This window comes from Salvelinus namaycush, chromosome 34 (assembly GCF_016432855.1).
Source record: "Salvelinus namaycush isolate Seneca chromosome 34, SaNama_1.0, whole genome shotgun sequence".
NCBI classification, from domain to species: Eukaryota; Metazoa; Chordata; class Actinopteri; order Salmoniformes; family Salmonidae; genus Salvelinus; species Salvelinus namaycush.
This window is the reverse complement of record NC_052340.1, coordinates 15,639,016-15,663,871: the sequence shown is the minus strand read 5'-3', so window position 1 is coordinate 15,663,871 and position 24,856 is coordinate 15,639,016. Positions and strand designations below refer to the sequence as shown.

General features: G+C 44.4%; 1 protein-coding gene across 1 annotated transcript in view; it reads right to left on the bottom strand.

The window, feature by feature from the left end:
* The window catches only part of LOC120029212 (neurobeachin-like), a 327,891-nt gene that overhangs the window by 231,563 nt on the left and 71,472 nt on the right, over positions 1-24,856 (bottom strand). Inside the window, exons 6-17 of the mRNA XM_038974506.1 lie at positions 20,064-20,190; positions 17,487-17,606; positions 16,096-16,242; positions 14,560-14,757; positions 14,036-14,193; positions 11,640-11,748; positions 10,119-10,271; positions 8,850-9,018; positions 4,271-4,350; positions 1,939-2,001; positions 1,448-1,545; positions 757-849 (exon numbers count right to left, since the gene is read on the bottom strand). Coding sequence (XP_038830434.1) covers positions 757-849; positions 1,448-1,545; positions 1,939-2,001; positions 4,271-4,350; positions 8,850-9,018; positions 10,119-10,271; positions 11,640-11,748; positions 14,036-14,193; positions 14,560-14,757; positions 16,096-16,242; positions 17,487-17,606; positions 20,064-20,190 — 1,515 coding nt within the window. The remainder of the gene's footprint in view (positions 1-756; positions 850-1,447; positions 1,546-1,938; positions 2,002-4,270; positions 4,351-8,849; positions 9,019-10,118; positions 10,272-11,639; positions 11,749-14,035; positions 14,194-14,559; positions 14,758-16,095; positions 16,243-17,486; positions 17,607-20,063; positions 20,191-24,856) is intronic.

The window sequence follows — 24,856 nt, the reverse complement described above, 5'->3', positions numbered from 1 at the left end:
AGGTAGAAGAAGGCAGGGGAGAAGATGGAATAAGAAGAGGGAAGAAGAGTAAAGGGAGAAGAGGGGAGAAGAATAAAGGGAGAAGAGGGGAGAAGAGTAAAGGGAGAAGAGGGGAGAAGAGTAAAGGGGAGAAGAGGGGAGAAGAGTAAAGGGGAGAAGAGGGGAGAAGAGGGGAGAAGAGTAAAGGGGAGAAGAGGGGAGGAGAGGGGATAAGAGTAAAGGGGAGAAGAGGGGATAAGAGTAAAGGGGAGAAGAGGGGATAAGAGTAAAGGGGAGAAGAGGGGATAAGAGTAAAGGGGAGAAGAGGGGATAAGAGTAAAGGGGAGAAGAGGGGATAAGAGTAAAGGGGAGAAGAGGGGATAAGAGTAAAGGGGAGAAGAGGGGAGAAGAGGGGAGAAGAGGGGAGAAGAGGGGAGAAGAGGGGATAAGAGTAAAGGGGAAAAGAGGGGAGAAGAGTAAAGGGGAAAAGAGGGGATAAGAGTAAAGGGGAAAAGAGGGGATAAGAGTAAAGGGGAGAAAAGGGGAGAAGAGGGGATAAGAGTAAAGGGGAGAAGAGGGGAGAAGAGTAAAGGGGAAAAGAGGGGATAAGAGTAAAGGGGAGAAGGGGGGGATAAGAGTAAAGGGGAGAAGAGGGGATAAGAGTAAAGGGGAGAAGGGAAGATACGAGTAAGGGGAGAAGAGAAGAAGAGAATGTCTTTAATAGATCCAGACCTCTCTTGGGGACAGTATTTCATTGAGGGAGGGATAATAACTCACTTATGTCCCAGGTGTTTGAGGAAATATCCCAGGACTTTGAGGGACTGGACTCTGATGCTCTCAGTCTTAGACGCCAACAGCTTGTACATCACCCTGGAACAGGACAGGAGACATATGAATCACATTTAAACATGGCCCCGTTAATGATTGTGTCCCCTATGAGCTCTGGTCATAAGTAATACACTATAAAGGGAATAGAGTGCTTGGACCGTTACAATGAAAGCAGACTGAACTAGTTGGGTGTGCAGGGAAAGACCTCCCTGTCTGTTTTGAGAGTCTGTGTGTCGGCGTGACAACTAAATGAGTTTCCTGATCAAAACAGAGCCATTCCATTTCCTGCAGTGAAGATTCTGAGAACTCTGCAGGAGTCAGGGGCTGATATTCATTCATATTTCATAGAACACACATGGCATACAGTATGTTTTATCATCCATGTCTGATATAAAATGAATATGTTAATATCATAAAATGTCTTCTTACAGAATATGTGAATTATTCAAAAGGTACCATGTAGATTCACAACACAATCTCCAGTATTAGAGATGTGATGTTGTTACATGCATTTTGTGCATCAACAGCAAGTGGGCTTTGTTCCCCAAGGGCTGTGCCGTGTGTGTGTGTGTGTGTGTGTGTGTGTGTGTGTGTGTGTGTGTGTGTGTGTGTGTGTGTGTGTGTGTGTGTGTGTGTGTACCGTATGCCGTTCCTCTGGTCGAAGGCTGGAATCATGGAGGCTGGGTGTTCTGACATCAGAGCCACTACCAGCTGAAGAACATCATGGATATTATCATCCTAGAGAGAGAAAAGAGGAGAAGAGAAGAGAAGAGAAAAGAGGAGAAGAGAAGAGAAGAGAATAGAAGAGAAGAGAAGAGAAGAGAAGAGAAGAGAAGAGAGAGAGAGAGAGAGAGAGAGAGAGAGAGAGAGAGAGAGAGAGAGAGAGAAAAGAGAGAGAGAGAGAGAGAGAGAGAGAGAGAGAGGGGTGGCGGGGGGGAGAGAGAGATAAACACCCATTGAATTGAGAGAATGAGAATGAGAAATAGAAAGAGGGGGGTGAGAGATGGAGAGGGAGAAAGAAAGAGAGACAGGGAGAGAGATTTACAGCACCATACAGTAGAGCATCATCAATGGACAGACCTCTCAACCCTACATCGCTACAGCCCAGGACCATGGGGACTTGCCACTCACCTCATGCATGGTTAGCAGGTAGTTCAGGATACTCTGCAGCTCATCCTCCTTCACGCCTCGGTCCTAAGAAATTACACACACGTTTTCACACTGACCAAAGAAACAATGTGTTCCTACTAGTAACAGAAACAGACTGACCAAAGAAACGATGTGTTCCTACTAGTAACAGATGGGAAACTGCCTTAGATTGCTTAATGATCACTGGCAGGTCTGTTAGATACTGTAGTTAACACCAGGGTGTTTGTATGTCAGTATCCAGGAGATAGACCTAGGCACTGTTAATCAATGCCAGTATCCAGGAGATAGACCTAGGCACTGTTAATCAATGCCAGTATCCAGGAGATAGACCTAGGCACTGTTAATCAATGCCAGTATCCAGGAGATAGACCTAGGCACTGTTAATCAATGCCAGTATCCAGGAGATAGACCTAGGCACTGTTAATCAATGCCAGTATCCAGGAGATAGACCTAGGCACTGTTAATCAATGCCAGTATCCAGGAGATAGACCTAGGCACTGTTAATCAATGCCAGTATCCAGGAGATAGACCTAGGCACTGTTAATCAATGCCAGTATCCAGGAGATAGACCTAGGCACTGTTAATCAATGCCAGTATCCAGGAGATAGACCTAGGCACTGTTAATCAATGCCAGTATCCAGGAGATAGACCTAGGCACTGTTAATCAATGCCAGTATCCAGGAGATAGACCTAGGCACTGTTAATCAATGCCAGTATCCAGGAGATAGACCTAGGCACTGTTAATCAATGCCAGTATCCAGGAGATAGACCTAGGCACTGTTAATCAATGCCAGTATCCAGGAGATAGACCTAGGCACTGTTAATCAATGCCAGTATCCAGGAGATAGACCTAGGCACTGTTAATCAATGCCAGTATCCAGGAGATAGACCTAGGCACTGTTAATCAATGCCAGTATCCAGGAGATAGACCTAGGCACTGTTAATCAATGCCAGTATCCAGGAGATAGACCTAGGCACTGTTAATCAATGCCAGTATCCAGGAGATAGACCTAGGCACTGTTAATCAATGCCAGTATCCAGGAGATAGACCTAGGCACTGTTAATCAATGCCAGTATCCAGGAGATAGACCTAGGCACTGTTAATCAATGCCAGTATCCAGGAGATAGACCTAGGCACTGTTAATCAATGCCAGTATCCAGGAGATAGACCTAGGCACTGTTAATCAATGCCAGTATCCAGGAGATAGACCTAGGCACTGTTAATCAATGCCAGTATCCAGGAGATAGACCTAGGCACTGTTAATCAATGCCAGTATCTAGGAGATAGACCTAGGCACTGTTAATCAATGCCAGTATCCAGGAGATAGACCTAGGCACTGTTAATCAATGCCAGTATCCAGGAGATAGACCTAGGCACTGTTAATCAATGCCAGTATCTAGGAGATAGACCTAGGCACTGTTAATCAATGCCAGTATCCAGGAGATAGACCTAGGCACTGTTAATCAATGCCAGTATCCAGGAGATAGACCTAGGCACTGTTAATCAATGCCAGTATCCAGGAGATAGACCTAGGCACTGTTAATCAATGCCAGTATCCAGGAGATAGACCTAGGCACTGTTAATCAATGCCAGTATCCAGGAGATAGACCTAGGCACTGTTAATCAATGCCAGTATCCAGGAGATAGACCTAGGCACTGTTAATCAATGCCAGTATCCAGGAGATAGACCTAGGCACTGTTAATCAATGCCAGTATCCAGGAGATAGACCTAGGCACTGTTAATCAATGCCAGTGCTGAGCTAAGCTGTTGACGGATAATAATTCTCATTTTGAAACCAGTTGACAAATGTTTGTGAGATGAATATAATACTGCAGCACGTTCAGTGTTTGTTCCCCAGTCTCCTGTTGTTCAGAGACTTTACAGTGATGTAACGTTTAAACACTTCTGATGAGGAACCAGAATCTCTGCAGGAACAGATTGGAAGTTAATTGTTGTTTGAGCTGTGCGTGCGTGCGTGCCTGTGCATGTGTGTGTGTGTATGTAGCTGATGCTGTACAGAATGGTAGATATTTTTTATTGGTAGCCAGTTTATTTTCACTCCGTTGTTTAAATTCTGCTTATTTCTGTAGTGGCCTCGGGCTGCAGGCCTATTTGTTGCAGAAATGGAGCCTGCTGCCATGTTGTTGAAGCTAAGCAATGATTTGAACACAACAACACGGACGGACCTGAACCTGCATGCTGATTGGACATTATGGTTCCAGAGCAATTACCCATGGTTCCTTTCTCTGGGGGAGATAATAAACAAACTGTTTTTGTTTTGGAATGGATGTGTGAGTGTTTATGTGCAGTACCTTGAGGATGAGTTGTTTGAGGAACAGCAACATGAAAGCCCTGAGAGAGATGATCTCCTGCTGGGTGGGCCTTGGACCATCTGAGGACAAACACAGACCGAGTCACAGGGATCAACACACACACACGTCTGATGTTGACTTCACATCTCAGAGCCGATCTGTCGCTATCAGAAATCTACAGAGAGCAGTACAAGTGAACACGGTGCTGTATGCATAACACTGCCCGACCCAGATGAGTGATCAAATATGAGAGGACACGTTACAGACGGCTGGTTATTGATTACAGCTGCAGCCCAGCACTAGGCTCTGATACATCCATTATCATTAACTTCACTCTGCTCTGTGGTTTTAAGACATATTGTATGTGAGCTCGTAGAGTAAATACACTACAGGACCAAAAGTATGTGGACACCTGCTCGTCCAACATCTCATTCCAAAATCATGGGCATTAATATGGAGTTGGCCCCTCCTTTGCTGCTATAACAGCCTCCACTCTTCTGGGAAAGCTTTCCACTAGATGGTGGAACATTGCTGCAGGGACTTGCTTCCATTCAAGAGCATTAGTGATGTTGGGCACTGATGATGGGCGATTAGGCCTGGCTCGCAGTCGGCGTTTCAATTCATCCCAATGGTGTTTGATGGGGTTCAGGCTTTCCCCAAACTGTTGCCACAAAGTTGGAAACACAGAATCGTCTAGAATGTCATTGTATGCAGTAGCGTTAGGATTTCCCTTCACTAGAACTAAGGGGCCTAGCCCGAACCATGAAAAACAGCTCCAGACCATTATTCCTCCTCCACTAAACTTTACAGTTGGCACTATGATGTATTGGGCATGTTGTGTTCTCCTGGCATTCGCCAAACCCAGATTAGTCCGTCGGATTGCCAGATGGTGAAGCGTTTCCACTGCTCCAATGGCGGCGAGCTTTACACCACCACAGCCGACGCTTGGCATTGCGCATGGTGATCTTAGGCTTGTGTGAGGCTGCTCGGCCATGGAAACCCATTTAATGAAGCTCCCGATGAACACTCTTGTGCTGAAGTTGCTTCCAGAGGCAGTTTGGAACTCGGTAGTGAATGTTGCAACCGAGGACAGACGATTCAGCACTCGATGGTCCCGTTCTGTGAGCTTGTGTGGCCTACCACTTCGAGGCTGAGCCGTTGTTGCTCCTAGACGTTTCCACTTCACAATAACAGCAATTAGTTGACCGGGCAGCTCTAGCAGGGCAGAAATGTGAAGAACTGACTTGTTGGAAAGGTGGCATCCTATGCTGGTGCCACGTTGAAAGTCACTGAGCTCTTCAGTAAGGCCATTCTACTGCCAATGTTTGTCTATGGAGATTGCATGGCTGTGCGCTCGATTTTATACACCTGTCAGCAACGGGTGTGGCTGAAATAGCCAAATCCACTCATTTGAAGGGGTGTCCACATACTTTTGTATATATAGTGTACGTGGACAGGTTGCTGCCACAGAGAGATCGATAACACATAGCTATTAATTTACACACAAGAACGTATCTCCAGAGTGAAGATAGTCCTCTGCTGTCAGACACAATTTAACCCAACATCTGACTGTCCTATTTCCCCTCAGAAATCAATGGAACCCCTTCAACACAGGCTCCCTCAGCTCCTTGTGACACTGATTAATAGAAGCCATCTGAGAACACAGTACAGGGACAGAACATGTCGCTAGATAACAGCATCCTTAACAACACAGCTGCATCCATATGCGGAATCGAACTTAGTCACAACTGTTGATTCTCAGGCTCTCATTGGTTGGTTCAGTCCACCTGCCCGCAGGGTATTGGGCAGGAGGAGGATAAGGTTCACTTCATTGATAAATGATTTATGTTATTAACGCAGAAATCCACTTTCTCCTCCTCGCTACAGTGAGTCAGTGTGACTGGACTGGTAATTAATCCATAGCAATCATGAGAGCGTGCTTCATATACACATTTTATTATAGAGACTTAGGAAATTGACCTAATTTCACTTTCACCCTTGACTTGGTTCAGATAAAGCAGGCAGTAATAGTGTTGGATAATATTTCACAGGGTTGATCAATACTCTATGTTTTCACTGTGAGGATACACAGGTTCTCAGCCCTGCTCAAGTTTAGACAATATGGTGTGCGTCCAAAATGGCACCCTATTTCTTATAGTGCACCATAGGGCTCTGGTCAAAAGTAGTGCACTATATAGGGAATAGGGTGTCATTTGGAATGTAGACAATATTGTTACGGCTCTTATCCAAATGGATCAGTTCCAGACGCTGGGAGTGTGGAGACCTGAAATTAGAAATTTGACTTCAGAGTATGTGACTACATAAGAGGAGCAGGACCAACAGAGTGCGTGTCTAACAGAGCAAAAGAGAAAGACAGAGCAAAATAGAAAGAGAGCGAGAGAGAGCGATAGATTGTGTGTGTGCGAGCGTATGTTAGGGATTGAGAGAAATTGAGCCTGCACTGCAGTGGCTATGTGTGAGAGGATGATGCATTGGTTTAATTTGATGGCTCTCTATTTACAGACTCCCAGAGAAACCAGCAGCAACATTTCCAGAGACAAAGTGGGGTTGCGTCCCAAATGGCACCCTATTCCCTACATAGTCCACTACTTTTGACCTACAGGCCCTGGTCAAATGTAGTGCACTATATAGGGAATAGGGTGCCATTTGGGATGTACCCAGAGCATACCTGCACCAGCTCTGTTCCAACCACCATTGCTTTGTTCTTATAATTGAACACTTGATTGCAGTATCTACTAGCTCTCTCCCTATCTCCCTCTCTCTTCATCTCTCTCCCTCCCATTCCATCTCTCCCCATCTAGAGGCAACACCACAGTCGTCTGAGACAAATGAAAGCCAGGTCTAAATGGAAATAGAAGGACGATAAAATTACCTCCAGGTTCTGGTGAGGACACCGTCCTCAGTATTTTACCAACTATACCGTTCCTCTCTTCCATTTCTCCCACTGGGATTCTAGAACCATCAACAAAACACTGTCTACATCCCAAATGGCACCCTATTCCCTTTGTAGTGTAGTACTTTTGAACAGGACGCAGACTTACACTTCTATTAATTTAAAGAACACATTACCAGGAAGATGAACTAGAAACTAGAAAGATGGTCTGTTTCACAAATATGGATTATATTCTACACACACATCACCCAACAGATGTCTCAGCAGACAAGGTTCATCACCATGATCTTTCAAAGAGTGATCTCTACTAGGACGGAGTAGATGTGTTTTCTGCTGTGTCTAGTTGAACGACCCTGACTGAAGAGAAACAACATAGCTACATAGCTAGTCCAACAAACAGAACATGGCTACTAAGTCCAACAAACAGAACATGGCTACTAAGTCCAACAAACAGAACATGGCTACTAAGTCCAACAAACAGAACATGGCTACTAAGTCCAACAAACAGAACATGGCTACTAAGTCCAACAAACAGAACATGGCTACTAAGTCCAACAAACAGAACATGGCTACTAAGTCCAACAAACAGAACATGGCTACTAAGTCCAACAAACAGAACATGGCTACTAAGTCCAACAAACAGAACATGGCTACTAAGTCCAACAAATATCTTATACACTAGTACTGTTTGTCTCACTGTTCTGCAACACGTACTAAAGCAACACAGGCCATGATGTTAGTAAGACAATCCAAAACAAGCAATCTATGACACAATATCTATTATTCATCAACGTCAGTAAAAGCAGAAAAACTAAACAGCCCGGAGTGTCCAAACCCTTCCCCAGATCAGAGTAGAAACACTGCAGAACGTTCCAGAGCTGTCTATATATAACTCTCCCTACCACAGACAAACACACTCAGTATCCTACTTCAGATATACATGTTCTGTAGCTCTGCTCAATATTTCATATAGGACTGGTCTGTAGCTCTGCTCAATATTTCATATAGGACTGGTCTGTAGCTCTGCTCAATATTTCATATAGGACTGGTCTGTAGCTCTGCTCAATATTTCATATAGGACTGGTCTGTAGCTCTGCTCAATATTTCATATAGGACTGGTCTGTAGCTCTGGCAAATGTATCCACCCTACTGCTGATTAATGGTCATGGTGTTTGTTGTTTTCTGGGCTTCATGAGAAACCATTAACCATGTGAACTCTGTTAATAAAGGCTAAGCTGCTGCATCAACTATTCATTACACAGTTAATACACATCTACTTCCTCTGTGGAATAAACTGCACTTCTCTCCTGTGGTTACGTCCAAATGGCCCCCTATTCCTTACATAGTGCACTACTTTTGCCTGGAGCCCTAGAGGAAGCTATTTAAGAGACAGACCTGGTTTATCAGCACTGTTCTAACCTGACCTGTAGGATATATACAGTACTGCTTCCAACCATATAGGCCTGTATCAGAACCCGGGCCTCTGAGCCTTCTGAATAGTTTCAGAGAGAAAAAGCTGAGAGAGGAAGATGACATGACAGTTCAGGGTGACTTTGACTTCCAACACAGCAGACAGCCGCCTCATGGCAGCCTGTTACTACACAGAGAGCAGATGCCTGTCATCTCTGGACCTGTGGTGTGTGAGTGGTGTGTGTGTGTGTTTACCCAGTCCTTTAGGTGTAATGGCACTGCTGGCCTCAGGGTTGCAGGCCCAGTAGTAGTACTTCAGACTGTGCATCAGCTGCAGCACTGTCCCAATACGACGGATGGTGGTGTAGATGGTTGCCTTGCCGATAAACTCTGCAGACAGGTACGTGTACAGTGAGAGCTGGACCTGAGGGGAGAGCACACGCGCACGCGCACGCACACACACACACACACACACACACACACACACACACACACACACACACACACACACACACACACACACACACACACACACACACACACACACACACAATTAACCTATACCCAGTGATTCTACATATAGCTGTCAGGTATAATCTTTATAACCTACTCCAGGCTGCTTAAGGTATAATATTAAGGCTGTGAACTGGTCATATTAAGTGAATGCTGTATTAAAGAGGTCCTAGCAGACCTGAGCCCATCATCCTCCCTGCAGGTGTAGAAGAGAGAGACAGGCTGCTGTGGCTGACCCCACATTCCACTCTATTAGAACACACTATAACAGTCTCCTCTCATCACTCCCCTCTTATTTCCTCTCCACTCCTCTCTCTCCATCTCCGCTCTGCTCTGTTCAGTCTCATTAATACGGCCTCTGTAATTAGCATTTGACTGGACAATAATCCCACACAGTCCCTCTACATCTTTTATTCCATCTAACAGAGAGGAGATATCTAAAAGTGCTCTAATCCAGTGTGTTACCTCTGTCTGCCCCTCTCGCTCTATGTGCTCCATGTGAGAGAAGTGTATGAGGGAGGGGTCTGAGGTTGACTTCCAGAGACTCTCTCTACCTCAACTCCTGAGACATTTCCCCACAACCGTTATGTATTTATTCATAAGAGCCACCAGCGGCGGTGCCAGTGAGGAGAATGGGTTCTCCACACAACCCAGCTCCTCTGATCCGCCTCATCCACTACTTCACGGGTCATTATGTATTTTCAGTCTATAACATTTCAATACTTCTCAGGGTTGAGGAGCTGATGGTGACAGCAGGCAGTAAACCTCAGTCAGTGGTGAAGCCTTTAATTCGGAGGAGAAAATATCCACTAATATCAGGACCCTAAAATATGTTGTGTTACATAATGGATCATGGTAGAAGTGAGTAATGCTCTAAACAGTCTTCAGTGAGTCAGAACTCAGGTGGGTTACCATGGAGCTACCTGGACCCAGTAGAACCAGTTTGGGTGGGGCTCATCTTTATGGGGGACAAGGTCTACCTTGGCGGGGGGGTGTTGGGGCAGGGCTTACCTTGGCAGGGGTGTGTATCCAGATGGCTGCGTTGAACAGTATGTGGTCACAGAGCTGTTTGAGGAGTGGCGCTCCGTGGGTTAACCCGTCCAGGTATTTAGCGAAGGACAGGAACTGCTCAAGGACCGCACGTGTGATGTGGACCCTGGAGCACTGGAGGCACAGGGACTGGTCAGACCACTGGATACTCAATCAATCAACCAGTCAATCAATGTCTCAATAACATATAACTGTAAGCCAACCATAGAGTTGGGATAGAGGGTTCATTTTCCACAAAGCCCGTTTTAGCATGGGCAGTGCCATTGAGGAGTTTCACTATTTTGAAGTAGTCAACTGGAATGTATAGACATTTCACCAAACAAGCAAAGTCTGAGAGCATTTGACTGAGCATCCAGACTCAGAGTCCTGCTGTCTTTCTGTCACATGTCTCCTGACCAGGTAGAGGTAGTCTCTCCTAATATTCTAGCTGTGGTATAAACAGATCTGAACCAGATGGCAGGATGGTGTGAGTGTGAGAGTGCTGGCAGCTGGAGGGAGAGGAGAGAAAGCGAGAGAGACAGAGAGAGACAGAGAGAGAGAGGGATAAACTGTTTCCACCGTCTGGCCCCTGTTACAGCCACCTGTTCCTGGCCCTGAGCTCTGGGCTCTGCTGGACTCCGGTGGATAGATGTCAGGATGCTACAGGACAGTCTGTCTGCGTCCAAAAAGGCAGCATTTTCCTTAAAAAGTGAAGTGCACTACTTTAGACCAGGGCCCATAGGGCTCTGGTCCAAAGAAGTGGACTATGTCGGGAATAGGATGCCATTTAGGACACAGCCTGACAGTGGCTGGCTGGGGAAGCAGTGAGGCTACATACCCTTCAAAACAGAAAGTGGATTCTTCTTCCAAATCTCTTCCTCACCTCTGTGCCTCTCTGCTCTGTTCTTTGATCTGTGGTTTGATCCTATCCATCTGAGGGCTACTGGGCTCCATGTTTCAAACAGCATTAAAGAGTCTGTCTGACTGGTTGGCTGATGCCCTGTTGTGTCCCTGTCTGTTTCAGAACCATGGATCTATTTCTGGTCCTCCTCTGATATCCTTTGCCCAGAGTGAGGAGTAAAGAGGCTTTTGAACTAAAGAAAATATTGAGGGACATTGGTTGAAAGGAGAATATCTTTAAATAACTGTCATCAGCTGTTGCCAGGCACACCATAGGAAGTAAGAACGGGTAAACTGAAATTGCACTCTACTACCTATGTAGTGCACTACCTTTTGACCAGAGCCCTATTCGGCCAACCCAAACCCTGTAGCTTTGTTCTAACATAGTGTACTATATGGGGAATAGCGTGCTATTTGAGGTACAACGTATGATGTATTGATTTAATTGATTTTGATTGATTTAATTGATTAGATTATTAAAAACCCATATACTGTAGCCACAACATCACAGCAAAGCAGTCAATACATAAAAAACAATGGAAGATGACAAAGAGTCTATGCCTTATCTCCAGCGTGTTATAGGGTTTAGGTTAGAGTTTCTACCTTCTCCAACAGAAACCCGATTACAAGGAATCCTTTCCCTCCCAGCATCTGTTCCTGCATAGCCACCGAGCTCTTCAACAGGTCAACCAGGAACACCAGGAGGGTGGCACTGCAACACACACAGGTTTATAAGGAAACAGACACATACATCAGGTGGTGTGCAAGTGTGCTGACATAAAAAGCTAAATGTGTCAAAATACAGATAAATTACTCCTCCACTGTTAAATACCACCATTATGTCATACATTATGGTGGTCCTAAGGCTGTTTGTGTCTCACTAGTGTAGATGCTCCTCTACCATCTTTAGGTAAACCCTGTTCCTCTAAGATCCTAACAGTCAGGTAGTAGAAAGGGAACATTTTATAAGGCAGCAGCAGAATTGGAGATAGACAGAGGAGGATATCTTCATCTTCTGAGGAAATCAGCAATCAGCTGGAGACTGTAGATCCTAACCCCCCAGCTCCCAGCCTCATCTCCTAGCCCCAGCCATCTCCTCTAGCCCCAGCCTCATCTCCTAGCCCCAGCTACAAACCTCATCTTCTAGCCCCAGCCCATCTGCTAGTCCTTTTATCAGCCTCTAATCCTAAAGACATGGTGTTCTCTGAGAAGAAGTGGAGGGGCTGTTTACTTCTGCATTGCGGTCAGTTACTGTCTTTGTAGTGAGTCTCTCAGTTAAAGCCTGTCCTGACAGAGTGACCGTGTCTTGGCAGTCTGACAGAGGCTCTCTATGACACTCGCTAATCCGCTTTCAGTTTGATATGTCTTGTTGTACAGTACGTGTTCTGGTTGATGTCTTTTCAGAGAGACTGGTCAGAATTGTATGATGGGCTGATCGCTTATCAGATGGGCAGCTTCCTGGAGTCCTGTCGTTACATTGATATCTATGAGTTTCATAACTAGATTAGAATCCGGGTATGATGCCCTTGTTGGGGGCTGAGTTTCAGTTTATCCAAGGATAAAAGGTCGGAGTCTCTTTAGGTTCATCGAGACCTTGTTTGCAAGCTCCATGTGTGTACAGACAGAATAACCTCTAAAATAAAAAGTAGAATCTAAAACACCCATGTAAAGATGTACGTCTATTTGTGGTAGACATTTACTCTGTTTAATTCTGTATCATGTACACTAGTTGCTTTGAGTGTTTGAGTGAATTCATTTGTGACTAATACATCTGATTTGAGTAAGTGCATTCCTCATTTATAGATTAACTGTTTAATTTAATTTACGTTCACAATTTAGTAGGACTATTGGTAAATCCTAAATTGTAGAGTTAATTACACAACCCAGAGTATATGTTTGGGTCCTAACTTAGCCTTAACAAAGGGATGCAAACTCAATTTATAGATGCTGAAACGTTGATGGTAAAGAATTAGCTCATAGTATCCGTAAAATCAGGAATTGCATAATGGTTACCTTAGACAGCCACATGTAATTATAGTATTCCATGTGGTGATACGAAGACTCGCTATCTTGCTATATCCTTCGGATATGCTTAACAGCCTATAGCATTTATATACATTATTATGGAGTAAGATAAACTACATCAGACACACTATCTGTCCCTTGATTCATCCCCCAGAGTATACTAATTACACAAATCCTCTCTCAGATACCTTCTGAAAACACACATCATCTGTTACACTGCAGTACCTGCTGAAGATGCTGAGGACCAACATGAGTCATCAGTTAGTTTAGAGGTAGACTCACCGGAACAGGCAGCAGAACCACTACAGTCACTCAGAGTTCACTAGCTGGCATGGCTGGTATGGGTTGGAACACTACCCAGCAGGCTTAACTCAGGGCTGGGACTACACTACCCAGCAGGCTTAGCCCCTGCCTGCACCAGAGAAAGGGCTCTAGGCAGAGCAGAGCCTGGCTCAGAGCTGCTGTGTGTGCATCTCCCCAGTGTGGTCTCTGTCACTGAGCTAAATCAGGATTATGGCAGAGCTCTGATTGGAGCAGGGCTCGGTGGGGGGCTCTGACAAGGACAACGCTGGACCTTCAGGACAAGGATCAGCAGGGAAGAGTAAATTAGAACGTTGATTCTCAGCATTCTCATAGTAGAAGACTCAGACCCTCACTTGATGAAACTTCCTGTACTCACCAGATTGTAGTCCTCAGATAGGGAAAAGGGACCGGGGACAGGTGACAGAGAAAGGACAAATACTCACCAGATGGGAGTCCCCAGAGTGGAGAAAAGGAACAGGGGAAAGGGGACAGAGACAGAACAAAGGGACAGATACTTACCAGACGGTAGTCCCCAGAGTGGAGAAAAGGAACAGGGGAAAGGGGACAGAGACAGAACAAAGGGACAGATACTTACCAGACGGTAGTCCCCAGAGTGGAGAAAAGGAACAGGGGAAAGGGGACAGAGACAGAACAAAGGGACAGATACTTACCAGACGGTAGTCTCCAGCTGGGTCTCATGGTGCTGGTAGTTGTACTGGTCGTTGGGTTGATGGTAGTCCAGCTGGGAGAAGAGCGGGAACAGCACCTGGATTCCTCCTATAGAGTGGATGGCACTGTGGATGGAGTGGGTCACTATGGCCTTCACATCCTAGCAGGGAACAATACAGTGTTAGTTTACTATAACTTCATTATATGTGGATTAAAAGGACATGAGACGAGACTAACCTATTTTATAAGGACATGAGGCAAGACTAACCTATTTTATAAGGACATGGGGTGAGACTTACAGTTGCGGTCAAATATATTGGCACCCTTGCACGGTTCACTATTTCTTCTAAAATAAGTTGAAATTCAAAAACCTTTTGGGTAAAAATAGCCATTCAAAGTTTTTGGAAAGAGAAAACAGATCATTCTGCTCCATTGCACTGTATTGTATTGCATTGTAAAGTGCAAGGGTGCCAATATATTTGACGGCATCTGTACGTGTATTATAAGGACATGTAGTGAGACTAACCTGTAGCATGAGGGCGTGGGGTGAGTGGACGAAGATGGAGGCGTTCTCCTTGGGCGATGACTCCAGGCAGAGCTGGGCGTCTGTAGCCTTGGCGTTGTAAGTGAAGGAGATGGAGCTGGCCAGCTTCCCATCATACAGGACCTGCTTATGGTGCTCCGCCAGGTGGATGTCACTCTCCGACTTAAACTTAAACGTACTCTACAGAGAGGGGAGGAATAGAGAGAGAGAGGAAGATCGGGAGAGAGGCAGAAAGATGAGGACAGACAGAGAGTGGGAGGAGAGAGAGAAGAGAGACGTGATAAGGTATGGTATCATGACAGCTCATTCCTCTACTAAACTCAGCAGCAGTAGTGTCATATTCATATTTTAATGGAACATGATGCTGATCGATAAATGAGTCACTCAGTCTTAATGTAATCAATCCATTAAGGATGGCAGGTGAGAGAGGAGCTCAATTAATCAATCAACGCATCATCAATTGGAATGCTATTAATCAGGAAATCAGGAATGTCCTCTAAACGGAGGTGTGAATAATGAATGAACGGCCACAGACATAGAGGAGTGATGAGAGGCGAGATACATCCCTCTTCTAGCTACAGACATGTGATTCAGATGGGGAGAGATGAGACCTACACTGAAATAGTTCTGAATTCTAGAGCTTCCCTGAAACCATTCAAAGTAATGGAGCTCAGTTGTTCTGCCTCCCTGAGAAGATCAACTATACTGTCTAGCCTACGTCTCACTGTAGAGATACACCATAGGTGACTGTAGCACCATGCAGGGTCTATCAGCCTTCAACGTGCCACTCCCTCGTGGAGCCTCTCTGTTGTAAAGAGATGTAGATTGCTGAGATAACAAGCAGAGTAGACCGGGCTCAGTAGACCAGACACACAATGGGACTAGTATGATCCCAGGACCTCTAGTTAACAACCTCCTGGGACCTGGTAGAGTAGGTCTGCAGGCCTCTACAGACCCCCTCCCCCCCCCCCCAGACTGTCCCGTATGCGGGTGTCTCCTAGACCCTGTTAGACTTCCCTGTCTGTGAGACTCTGCCAACTGCTGAGATTATAATGAGGCCTTTTCTAAACACCTCAGTCACTAACCAGCTATCGTTATCATCAATATGAATCACCATTCATTATAACCATTACCTCACAGAGACAATTACATGGAAAACAAGGTGCTAGACTAAGGCCAGAGACTGGATGAGACAGGCTATGAATAACTATGGTACCAACCTACACTTGATTAACAACAGACACAGCTTTCAGGTTGGCCTGGGTGTGCTTAACAGTCCAAACCATAGTTTCAGGGGCAGCCAGAGAACAGAACACAGTACATGCAGGGTATACAGTGTTAGGGCACATGCAAGCATAGCCTTTTGGATAGAGATAACAAGGAATCAGTGAACAGGGAATTGTAGCAAGCAGCATTGTTTTCACAGATTGGTAGGTGTAGCAGGCTGTGTGCATGTACCATTAAAGTTAATCCTATCCTAACCTATCAGTAACCTAATTCAGGCAGTCCAGTACGTACCTTATAGCCAGCTCCCAGCTGATGAATGGCAAATATCTGAGCTGGGTTGAGAGCCTCAGAGAACACATAGATGGCCCCCAGCTGACCACAGAACACCCTGTTAGCATCAGCTGTCTCCGACGAACCCAGGAAGCACTTATCATAACTCTGTAGAGGGAGAGGAGAGGTCAGTACACGGGCACACAGAGCAGGGGATTTATCATAGCTCTGTAGCGGGAGAAGACAGAGAGAGGGCTTATCATAACTCTGTACATTGAGACGAAGACGGATATATATATATAACGGTCAAATATAAACCACAATATGATCTCTCACACACACACACACACACACACACACACACACACACACACACACACACACACACACACACACACACACACACACACACACACACACACACACACACAAACACACACACACACACACGGCAGCATTTTGCAGCGATATGCCATCCCATCTGGTTTGTGCTTAGTGGGACTAGAATTTGTTTTTCAACAGGACAATGACTGGTACTGTATCTGTCTCTGGGAAATGGTTAGGGCCATTATATGGACACTGAGTCAGAGACGAGAGGATTGGGCCATGTCCTTTAACACATCCAGCAGACTCGGACAGGGGAAGCATCATCCAACCTTCAAACACAGCTGAGTAGCAGAGCAATTAACAGACCCCCAAAAAATGACAGCTTTAGAATGGGCAAATAGGATAATTATGAGAGTGCATGATTCACAGGGCCTCTAATAGATTGTCACTCAGAGAGGAGGGAAGGCTGACAGACACTTAGGTCTGCATCCTAAATGGTACTCTATTCCCTATTTATTGCACTACCTTTCACCAGAGACGTGTGTGTGTGTGTGTGTGTGTGTGTGTGTGTGTGTGTGTGTGTGTGTGTGTGTGTGTGTGTGTGTGTGTGTGTGTGTGTGTGTGTGTGTGTGTGTGTGTGTGTGTGTGTGTGTGTGTGTGTGTGTGTGTGTCCTTGTAAACCTATACCTGTAACCCCTGCCTTGTAGAAGTGTATTAGAATAATATACACCACGCACACCCCATCCCTCCCTAACTCTGTAGATAGCAGCCTTTGTGGTCCTCCCTTCCTGTCTCTTCTTCTACCATCTTCCTCTCTTCAAACATCTCCCTGAAATGGTTATGCAAATAGGAGCTTTGAAAATGCAGCTCAGTGGGGAAGTGGGGAAGAAAACAGAATGAAACAGGTAATTGCTCCACTTGTCCAATCATTTTTTTTTCAAAACTGTTCAAAATGTGCCTGTGTGCCTTACTGAACACGACCTTGCAGAGGGCTCACTACAGGAAGGAACAGTGACAGGGGAGTCAGTCAATCAGTCAATCAATCAATCAAGCATCAATCAACCAGCAATGAGGCTCATTCTCACATCGTTGGTGTTGACGTGCCAGGCCATGTCGCCATAGGAGACCAGCTGACCGTTGACATAGCAACGGATCTCACTGTTCCTCCAGCGGTTGTAGATATGGACGATGCTGATCATGTACCACTGAAACACAGAGAGGAGAGTGAGTGAGTGAGTGAGTGAGTGAGTGAGTGAGTGAGTGAGTGAGTGAGTGAGTGAGTGAGTGAGTCAGTGAGTGAGTGAGTGAGTGAGGATGCACTAGAAACTACAACCCATTCAATCCCACTGTATGAACAGGGTTTTAAACACTACCTATAGTGTTTGCATTGCAGTCACCCAGATCATCTAGAGACCAAATAGGATCATGTGATTCAGTAGCTCTGATCTCATACATATTGCAGAGACAATAGCATTAATACACAGGCCTACTGCATAGCATAGATAACACAGTATTACAAACCATACAGTTACCCATACATTCTGCATGGTATAGACAACACAGTATTCCAGACCATACGGGTTTCTCTGATACATACAAAAATCTAACCTGTACACGGATCATCTCAATGTAAGGCTTTAAATGAAGCAGTTACAGCTGCAACCCTCACTATGTTGATCTACTGCAGATCAACAGGATGTAAACACATCATTAACATGACTATGGCAGAGTGGATCAGATTACACCAGTTGACAATTAAGAGGCAATACCCCCTTTAAGATCACTTTTAATCACCAGGAGAGCAGATCATTGATTTGAGGATATCTTTAGATCAAAGTCTGCCCTCTACTTTAATGATCACTGATGACTTCACTACTAGAAACGCTGACCTGGTGCAGAGAGGAGAGGACGAGAGGGGGAACATAATGCCGTACATACTGTAGTAGTGCACTATGTATAGAATAAGGTGTCATGTCAGAAACACCATGGTTACTGACAGCTATTTAACCGAAGGCTGTAATTGTCTGACAGAAGCCTTGAGCCTTGAACCAGCCTGTTATCTCTACTGGGACAGAGACAGGTAGGGTGTCAGACATCCCAAGGTACATTACACTCCCTCATCTCATCTCACTGTACACCCAGCTGCTCCTGTGAGGAGGTCCCTGCGGGAGTGTTAAACAGAACAGGTAATGATGTTCTCTCTCTCTGGTCTGAGGAGAGTCAAATCAGATATTTTTTTGTTCTGCGGTGGGTTTTTTGCACAAGACCTGCTGAACCATGACCACCACCCCTACATGTAAAGGAACAGTGACAGGAAATGAGCATTAAATCTGTGTGCTACTTCAGAGGCTACATCGGTGTGAATGCGCAAATCTGATATGGGTCACATTGAGTGTGGACAGTCAGAAAAAAAGATTGGATACAGAAAGAAAATCTGATTTGGGTAGGGTGGCTGTGTAAACACAGCCTAAAACGCTTGATACATATGACCACAGAGATCATTAAGGGATTTTCCTGATCGTACCCACATGGCAACAAGCTGGTGGTCAGGCCTCATTCATAACATACTGACCAGATCAATACAGTCCTATAGAGCAGCACCTCAACACACCATCACTCACATATCGGACCTGCGCACTGCTACATAAGCACTCTACTGATCATCAGCTATGTGACCTGTAGACTGGTATAAGCACACTGACCATTGCTCATTGATCACTAGCAGGGTAACAGATGAAACCTGGTCACCCTTGTAGTTTCCACTTGCATGGCTGAACTGCTACCTTTTCGGTGACACAAGGGGCTAAGAACGTTTCAGGAGGGCAGTCACGTCTGTTTGCAAGGCAGAGGTCCCTGGTTCTGGTATCGGTTTCAGATGGTACAATTAAGCAAGCACAGTGACGTCCATCAAAGCAGGAGGCTGAAGAAATATGGCTTGTCACCTAAAACCCTCACAAACTTTTACAGATGCACAATTTAGAGCATCCTGTCGGGCTGTATAACCGCCTGGAACGGCAACTGCACCACCCACAACCGCAGGGCTCTCCAGAGGGTGGTACGGTCTGCCCAACGCATCACTGGGGGCAAACTACCTGCCCTCCAAGATACCTACAGCATCCAATGTCTCAGGAAGGTCAAAAAGATAATCAAGGACAACAACCACCCAGCCACTGCCTGTTTACCCCGCTATCATCCAGAAGGCGAGGTCAGTACAGGTGCATCAAAGCTGGCACCAAGAGACTGAAAAACAGCTTCTATCTCTTCCATCACTGACACAGAGAGGCTGCTGCCTACATACAGACTTTAAATCATTGGCCACTAACAAATGGATCACTAGTCACTTTATTAATGTCACTTTAATAATGATGTTTACATAACTTGCATTACTCATCCCATATGTGTATACTGTATTCTATAACATCTATTGCATCTTGCATATACCACTCGGTCATTGCTCATCCATATATTTACATGTACATATTATTTTTCCATCCCTTTACTTAGATTTGTGTGTATTAGGTAGTTGTTGTGGAATTGTTAGATTACTTGTTGATAATGCTACACTGTCGGAACTAGAAGCACAAGCATTTCGCTACACTCGCAATAACATCTGCTAACCATGTGTATGTGACCAATAGAATTTGATTTAAAGCATCTCTTACCTTCCTAGGTTGAAAGTCATATTTGACACAGTGCTGGAAGCCTTTGCCTTTAGACTTCAGCGACGTCACGATCAGACAGTTGCCCACGAAATGTGCAGAGTAGCCGATTCCTTTACTGGTGCGAAAGCTGTAAAAGAAACAGTATCAAAATTACGAGGTGCGAACATTACATTTCTAATTTCAGATTGGCTCCCTCGACTTGAAGTTTCACATTGTAGATACTCAGGAAAAATAATGCCTTTCTCTCACTGAAGTAATGATTATCATGTATCTATCAGGTTTATGTCAACCAAATACAATCCACAGCAGAAGGATAATTATAGTAACTATTGTGTCTGTTTCTGACTAATTAAATTATAACTTTTCCACTCTGGTCATTCCTCTCTTTACCTCTCACATTCTCTCCCACTCCCTCTCACATTCTCTCCCACATTCTCTCCCACTCTCTCCCACCCCCTCTCCCACTCTCTCCCACCCCCTCTCACATTCTCTCCCACTCCCTGTCACATTCTCTCCCACTCCCTGTCACATTCTCTCCCACTCCCTGTCACATTCTCTCCCACTCCCTCTCACATTCTCTCCCACTCCCTCTCACATTCTCTCCCACTCCCTCTCACATTCTCTCCCACTCCCTCTCACATTCTCTCCCACTCCCTCTCACATTCTCTCCCACTCCCTCTCACATTCTCTCCCACTCCCTTTCACATTCTCTCCCACTCCCTCTCACATTCTCTCCCACTCCCTCTCACATTCTCTCCCACTCCCTCTCACATTCTCTCCCACTCCCTCTCACATTCTCTCCCACTCCCTCTCACATTCTCTCCCACTCCCTCTCACATTCTCTCCCACTCCCTCTCACATTCTCTCCCACTCCCTCTCACATTCTCTCCCACTCCCTCTCACATTCTCTCCCACTCCCTCTCACATTCTCTCCCACTCCCTCTCACATTCTCTCCCACTCCCTCTCACATTCTCTCCCACTCCCTTTCACATTCTCTCCCACTCCCTTTCACATTCTCTCCCACTCCCTTTCACATTCTCTCCCACTCCCTCTCACATTCTCTCCCACTCCCTTTCACATTCTCTCCCACTCCCTCTCACATTCTCTCCCACTCCCTCTCTCATTGTCCCAGGCTGTTCCTCTCCTCTCCACTACTCTCCTATCCCTTTCATCTCATCCCTCTCCTCCTTATACTCCTCTCCAGTCCTCTCCTCTCCTCTGCTCCCCTCCTCTCCTCTCCCCTCCTCTCCTCCTCTCCAGGGACTCCTCTCCCTATCTATCTGGAGTAGTGGTTGATAAACTCTTCTCTTGAGGCTATTGATCTCTCTGTTAATTACCCACAATGCACCACCAGACGTGGGCTGTGGTGGCCAGACATTAGAGTCTACATTAATAGTCGTTACCATTGTACCTCCCCCTTACAGCCCATATACCCTGTCTCTGTTCCTCCCTCTGCAGCCTGCCTCTGATCCCAGCCTGTACACACACACACAAGCTTGTACCAGCCTCCACAGTTCAGACCTGGGCTGGTTTTAATCACCCTAATCAGAACTCATTACTCCTTTATACTGCACTACATCATCAGGAGGAATGGAGTCTTCAGACAGAGCTGCTTATAAACTTGAAACCTTGAAAAGTGGATGAAATTAAATACAACTTGTGGTCATAATCTGTTTACTGATTTAGAGGGAAGGTCAGAGGTCAAACACTAAAAGTTACTGGGTCCCCACTGGGCAGACGTCAGTTCAACGTCTAGTTTTGATTTACATTTGAGTGGTCAACTAACTGAATTCAACAACAACAACAAATCTTTGGATTTAGGTTAAAAGTTGGGTGGAAAAAATATTAAATTCTCTTACGTTATTTACTTTTTGCAAATCCAATCAGTTTTCCATGTTGATTCAACGTCATCACTTTGAATTGTTTTGTTGAAATGATGTACAGACAATGTCAATTGAACCAGTTTTTGCCCAGTAGGTCAGTGCAACAGGTGGGGGGACTGTTTGGGTACTGGTGAAAAGGACAACAGCTTAGATCTCAGAGGTTTCAACCAGGTTAGCTTTGCTAATGATACTGATCAGTAGAGATATGGTTTATATGTACTACTCACTAGTAGAGATATGGTTTACATGTCTACTCACCAGTAGAGATATGGTTTATGTGTACTACTCACCAGTAGAGATATGGTTTATGTGTACTACTCACCAGTAGAGATATGGTTTATATGTACTACTCACCAGTAGAGATATGGTTTATATGTACTACTCACCAGTAGAGATATGGTTTATGTGTACTACTTACCAGTAGAGATATGGTTTATGTGTACTACTTACCAGTAGAGATATGGTTTATGTGTACTACTTACCAGTAGAGATATGGTTTATGTGTACTACTTACCAGTAGAGATATGGTTTATGTGTACTACTTACCAGTAGAGATATGGTTTATGTGTACTACTTACCAGTAGAGATATGGTTTATGTGTACTACTCACCAGTAGAGATATGGTTTATGTGTACTACTCACCAGTAGAGATATGGTTTATATGTACTACTCACCAGTAGAGATATGGTTTATGTGTACGACTCACCAGTAGAGATATGGTTTATGTGTACTACTTACCAGTAGAGATATGGTTTATGTGTACTACTTACCAGTAGAGATATGGTTTATGTGTACTACTTACCAGTAGAGATATGGTTTATGTGTACTACTTACCAGTAGAGATATGGTTTATGTGTACTACTTACCAGTAGAGATATGGTTTATGTGTACTACTTACCAGTAGAGATATGGTTTATGTGTACTACTCCCCAGTAGAGATATGGTTTATGTGTACTACTCACCAGTAGAGATATGGTTTATATGTACTACTCACCAGTAGAGATATGGTTTATGTGTACTACTCACCAGTAGAGATATGGTTTATATGTACTACTCACCAGTAGAGATATGGTTTATATGTACTACTCACCAGTAGAGATATGGTTTATATGTCTACTCACCAGTAGAGATATGGTTTATATGTACTACTCACCAGTAGAGATATGGTTTATGTGTACTACTCACCAGTAGAGATATGGTTTATATGTACTACTCACTAGTAGAGATATGGTTTACATGTCTACTCACTAGTAGAGATATGGTTTATGTGTACTACTCACCAGTAGAGATATGGTTTATGTGTACTACTCACCAGTAGAGATATGGTTTATGTGTACTACTTACCAGTAGAGATATGGTTTATGTGTACTACTTACCAGTAGAGATATGGTTTATGTGTACTACTTACCAGTAGAGATATGGTTTATGTGTACTACTCACCAGTAGAGATATGGTTTATGTGTACTACTCACCAGTAGAGATATGGTTTATATGTACTACTCACCAGTAGAGATATGGTTTATATGTACTACTCACCAGTAGACATATGGTTTACATGTACTACTCACCAGTAGAGATATGGTTTATGTGTACTACTCACCAGTAGAGATATGGTTTACGTGTACTACTCACCAGTAGAGATATGGTTTATGTGTACTACTCACCAGTAGAGATATGGTTTATATGTCTACTCACCAGTAGAGATATGGTTTATGTGTACTACTCACCAGTAGAGATATGGTTTATGTGTACTACTCACCAGTAGAGATATGGTTTATGTGTACTACTCACCAGTAGAGATATGGTTGATGTGTACTACTCACCAGTAGAGATATGGTTTATATGTACTACTCACCAGTAGAGATATGGTTTATGTGTACTACTCACCAGTAGAGATATGGTTTATATGTCTACTCACCAGTAGAGATATGGTTTATATGTACTACTCACCAGTAGACATATGGTTTACATGTACTACTCACCAGTAGAGATATGGTTTATGTGTACTACTCACCAGTAGAGATATGGTTTACGTGTACTACTCACCAGTAGAGATATGGTTTATGTGTACTACTCACCAGTAGAGACATGATTTACATGTCTACTCACCAGTAGAGATATGGTTTATATGTCTACTCACCAGTAGAGATATGGTTTATGTGTACTACTCACCAGTAGAGATATGGTTTATGTGTACTACTCACTAGTAGAGATATGGTTTACATGTCTACTCACTAGTAGAGATATGGTTTATGTGTACTACTCACCAGTAGAGATATGGTTTACATGTACTACTCACCAGTAGAGATATGGTTTATATGTACTACTCACCAGTAGAGACATGGTTTACATGTCTACTCACCAGTAGAGATATGGTTTACATGTACTACTCACCAGTAGAGATATGGTTTATATGTACTACTCACCAGTAGAGATATGGTTTATGTGTACTACTCACCAGTAGAGATATGGTTTATGTGTACTACTCACCAGTAGAGATATGGTTTATGTGTACTACTCACCAGTAGAGATATGGTTTATATGTCTACTCACCAGTAGAGATATGGTTTATGTGTACTACTCACCAGTAGAGATATGGTTTATGTGTACTACTCACCAGTAGAGATATGGTTTATGTGTACTACTCACCAGTAGAGATATGGTTGATGTGTACTACTCACCAGTAGAGATATGGTTTATATGTACTACTCACCAGTAGAGATATGGTTTATGTGTACTACTCACCAGTAGAGATATGGTTTATATGTCTACTCACCAGTAGAGATATGGTTTATATGTACTACTCACCAGTAGACATATGGTTTACATGTACTACTCACCAGTAGAGATATGGTTTATGTGTACTACTCACCAGTAGAGATATGGTTTACGTGTACTACTCACCAGTA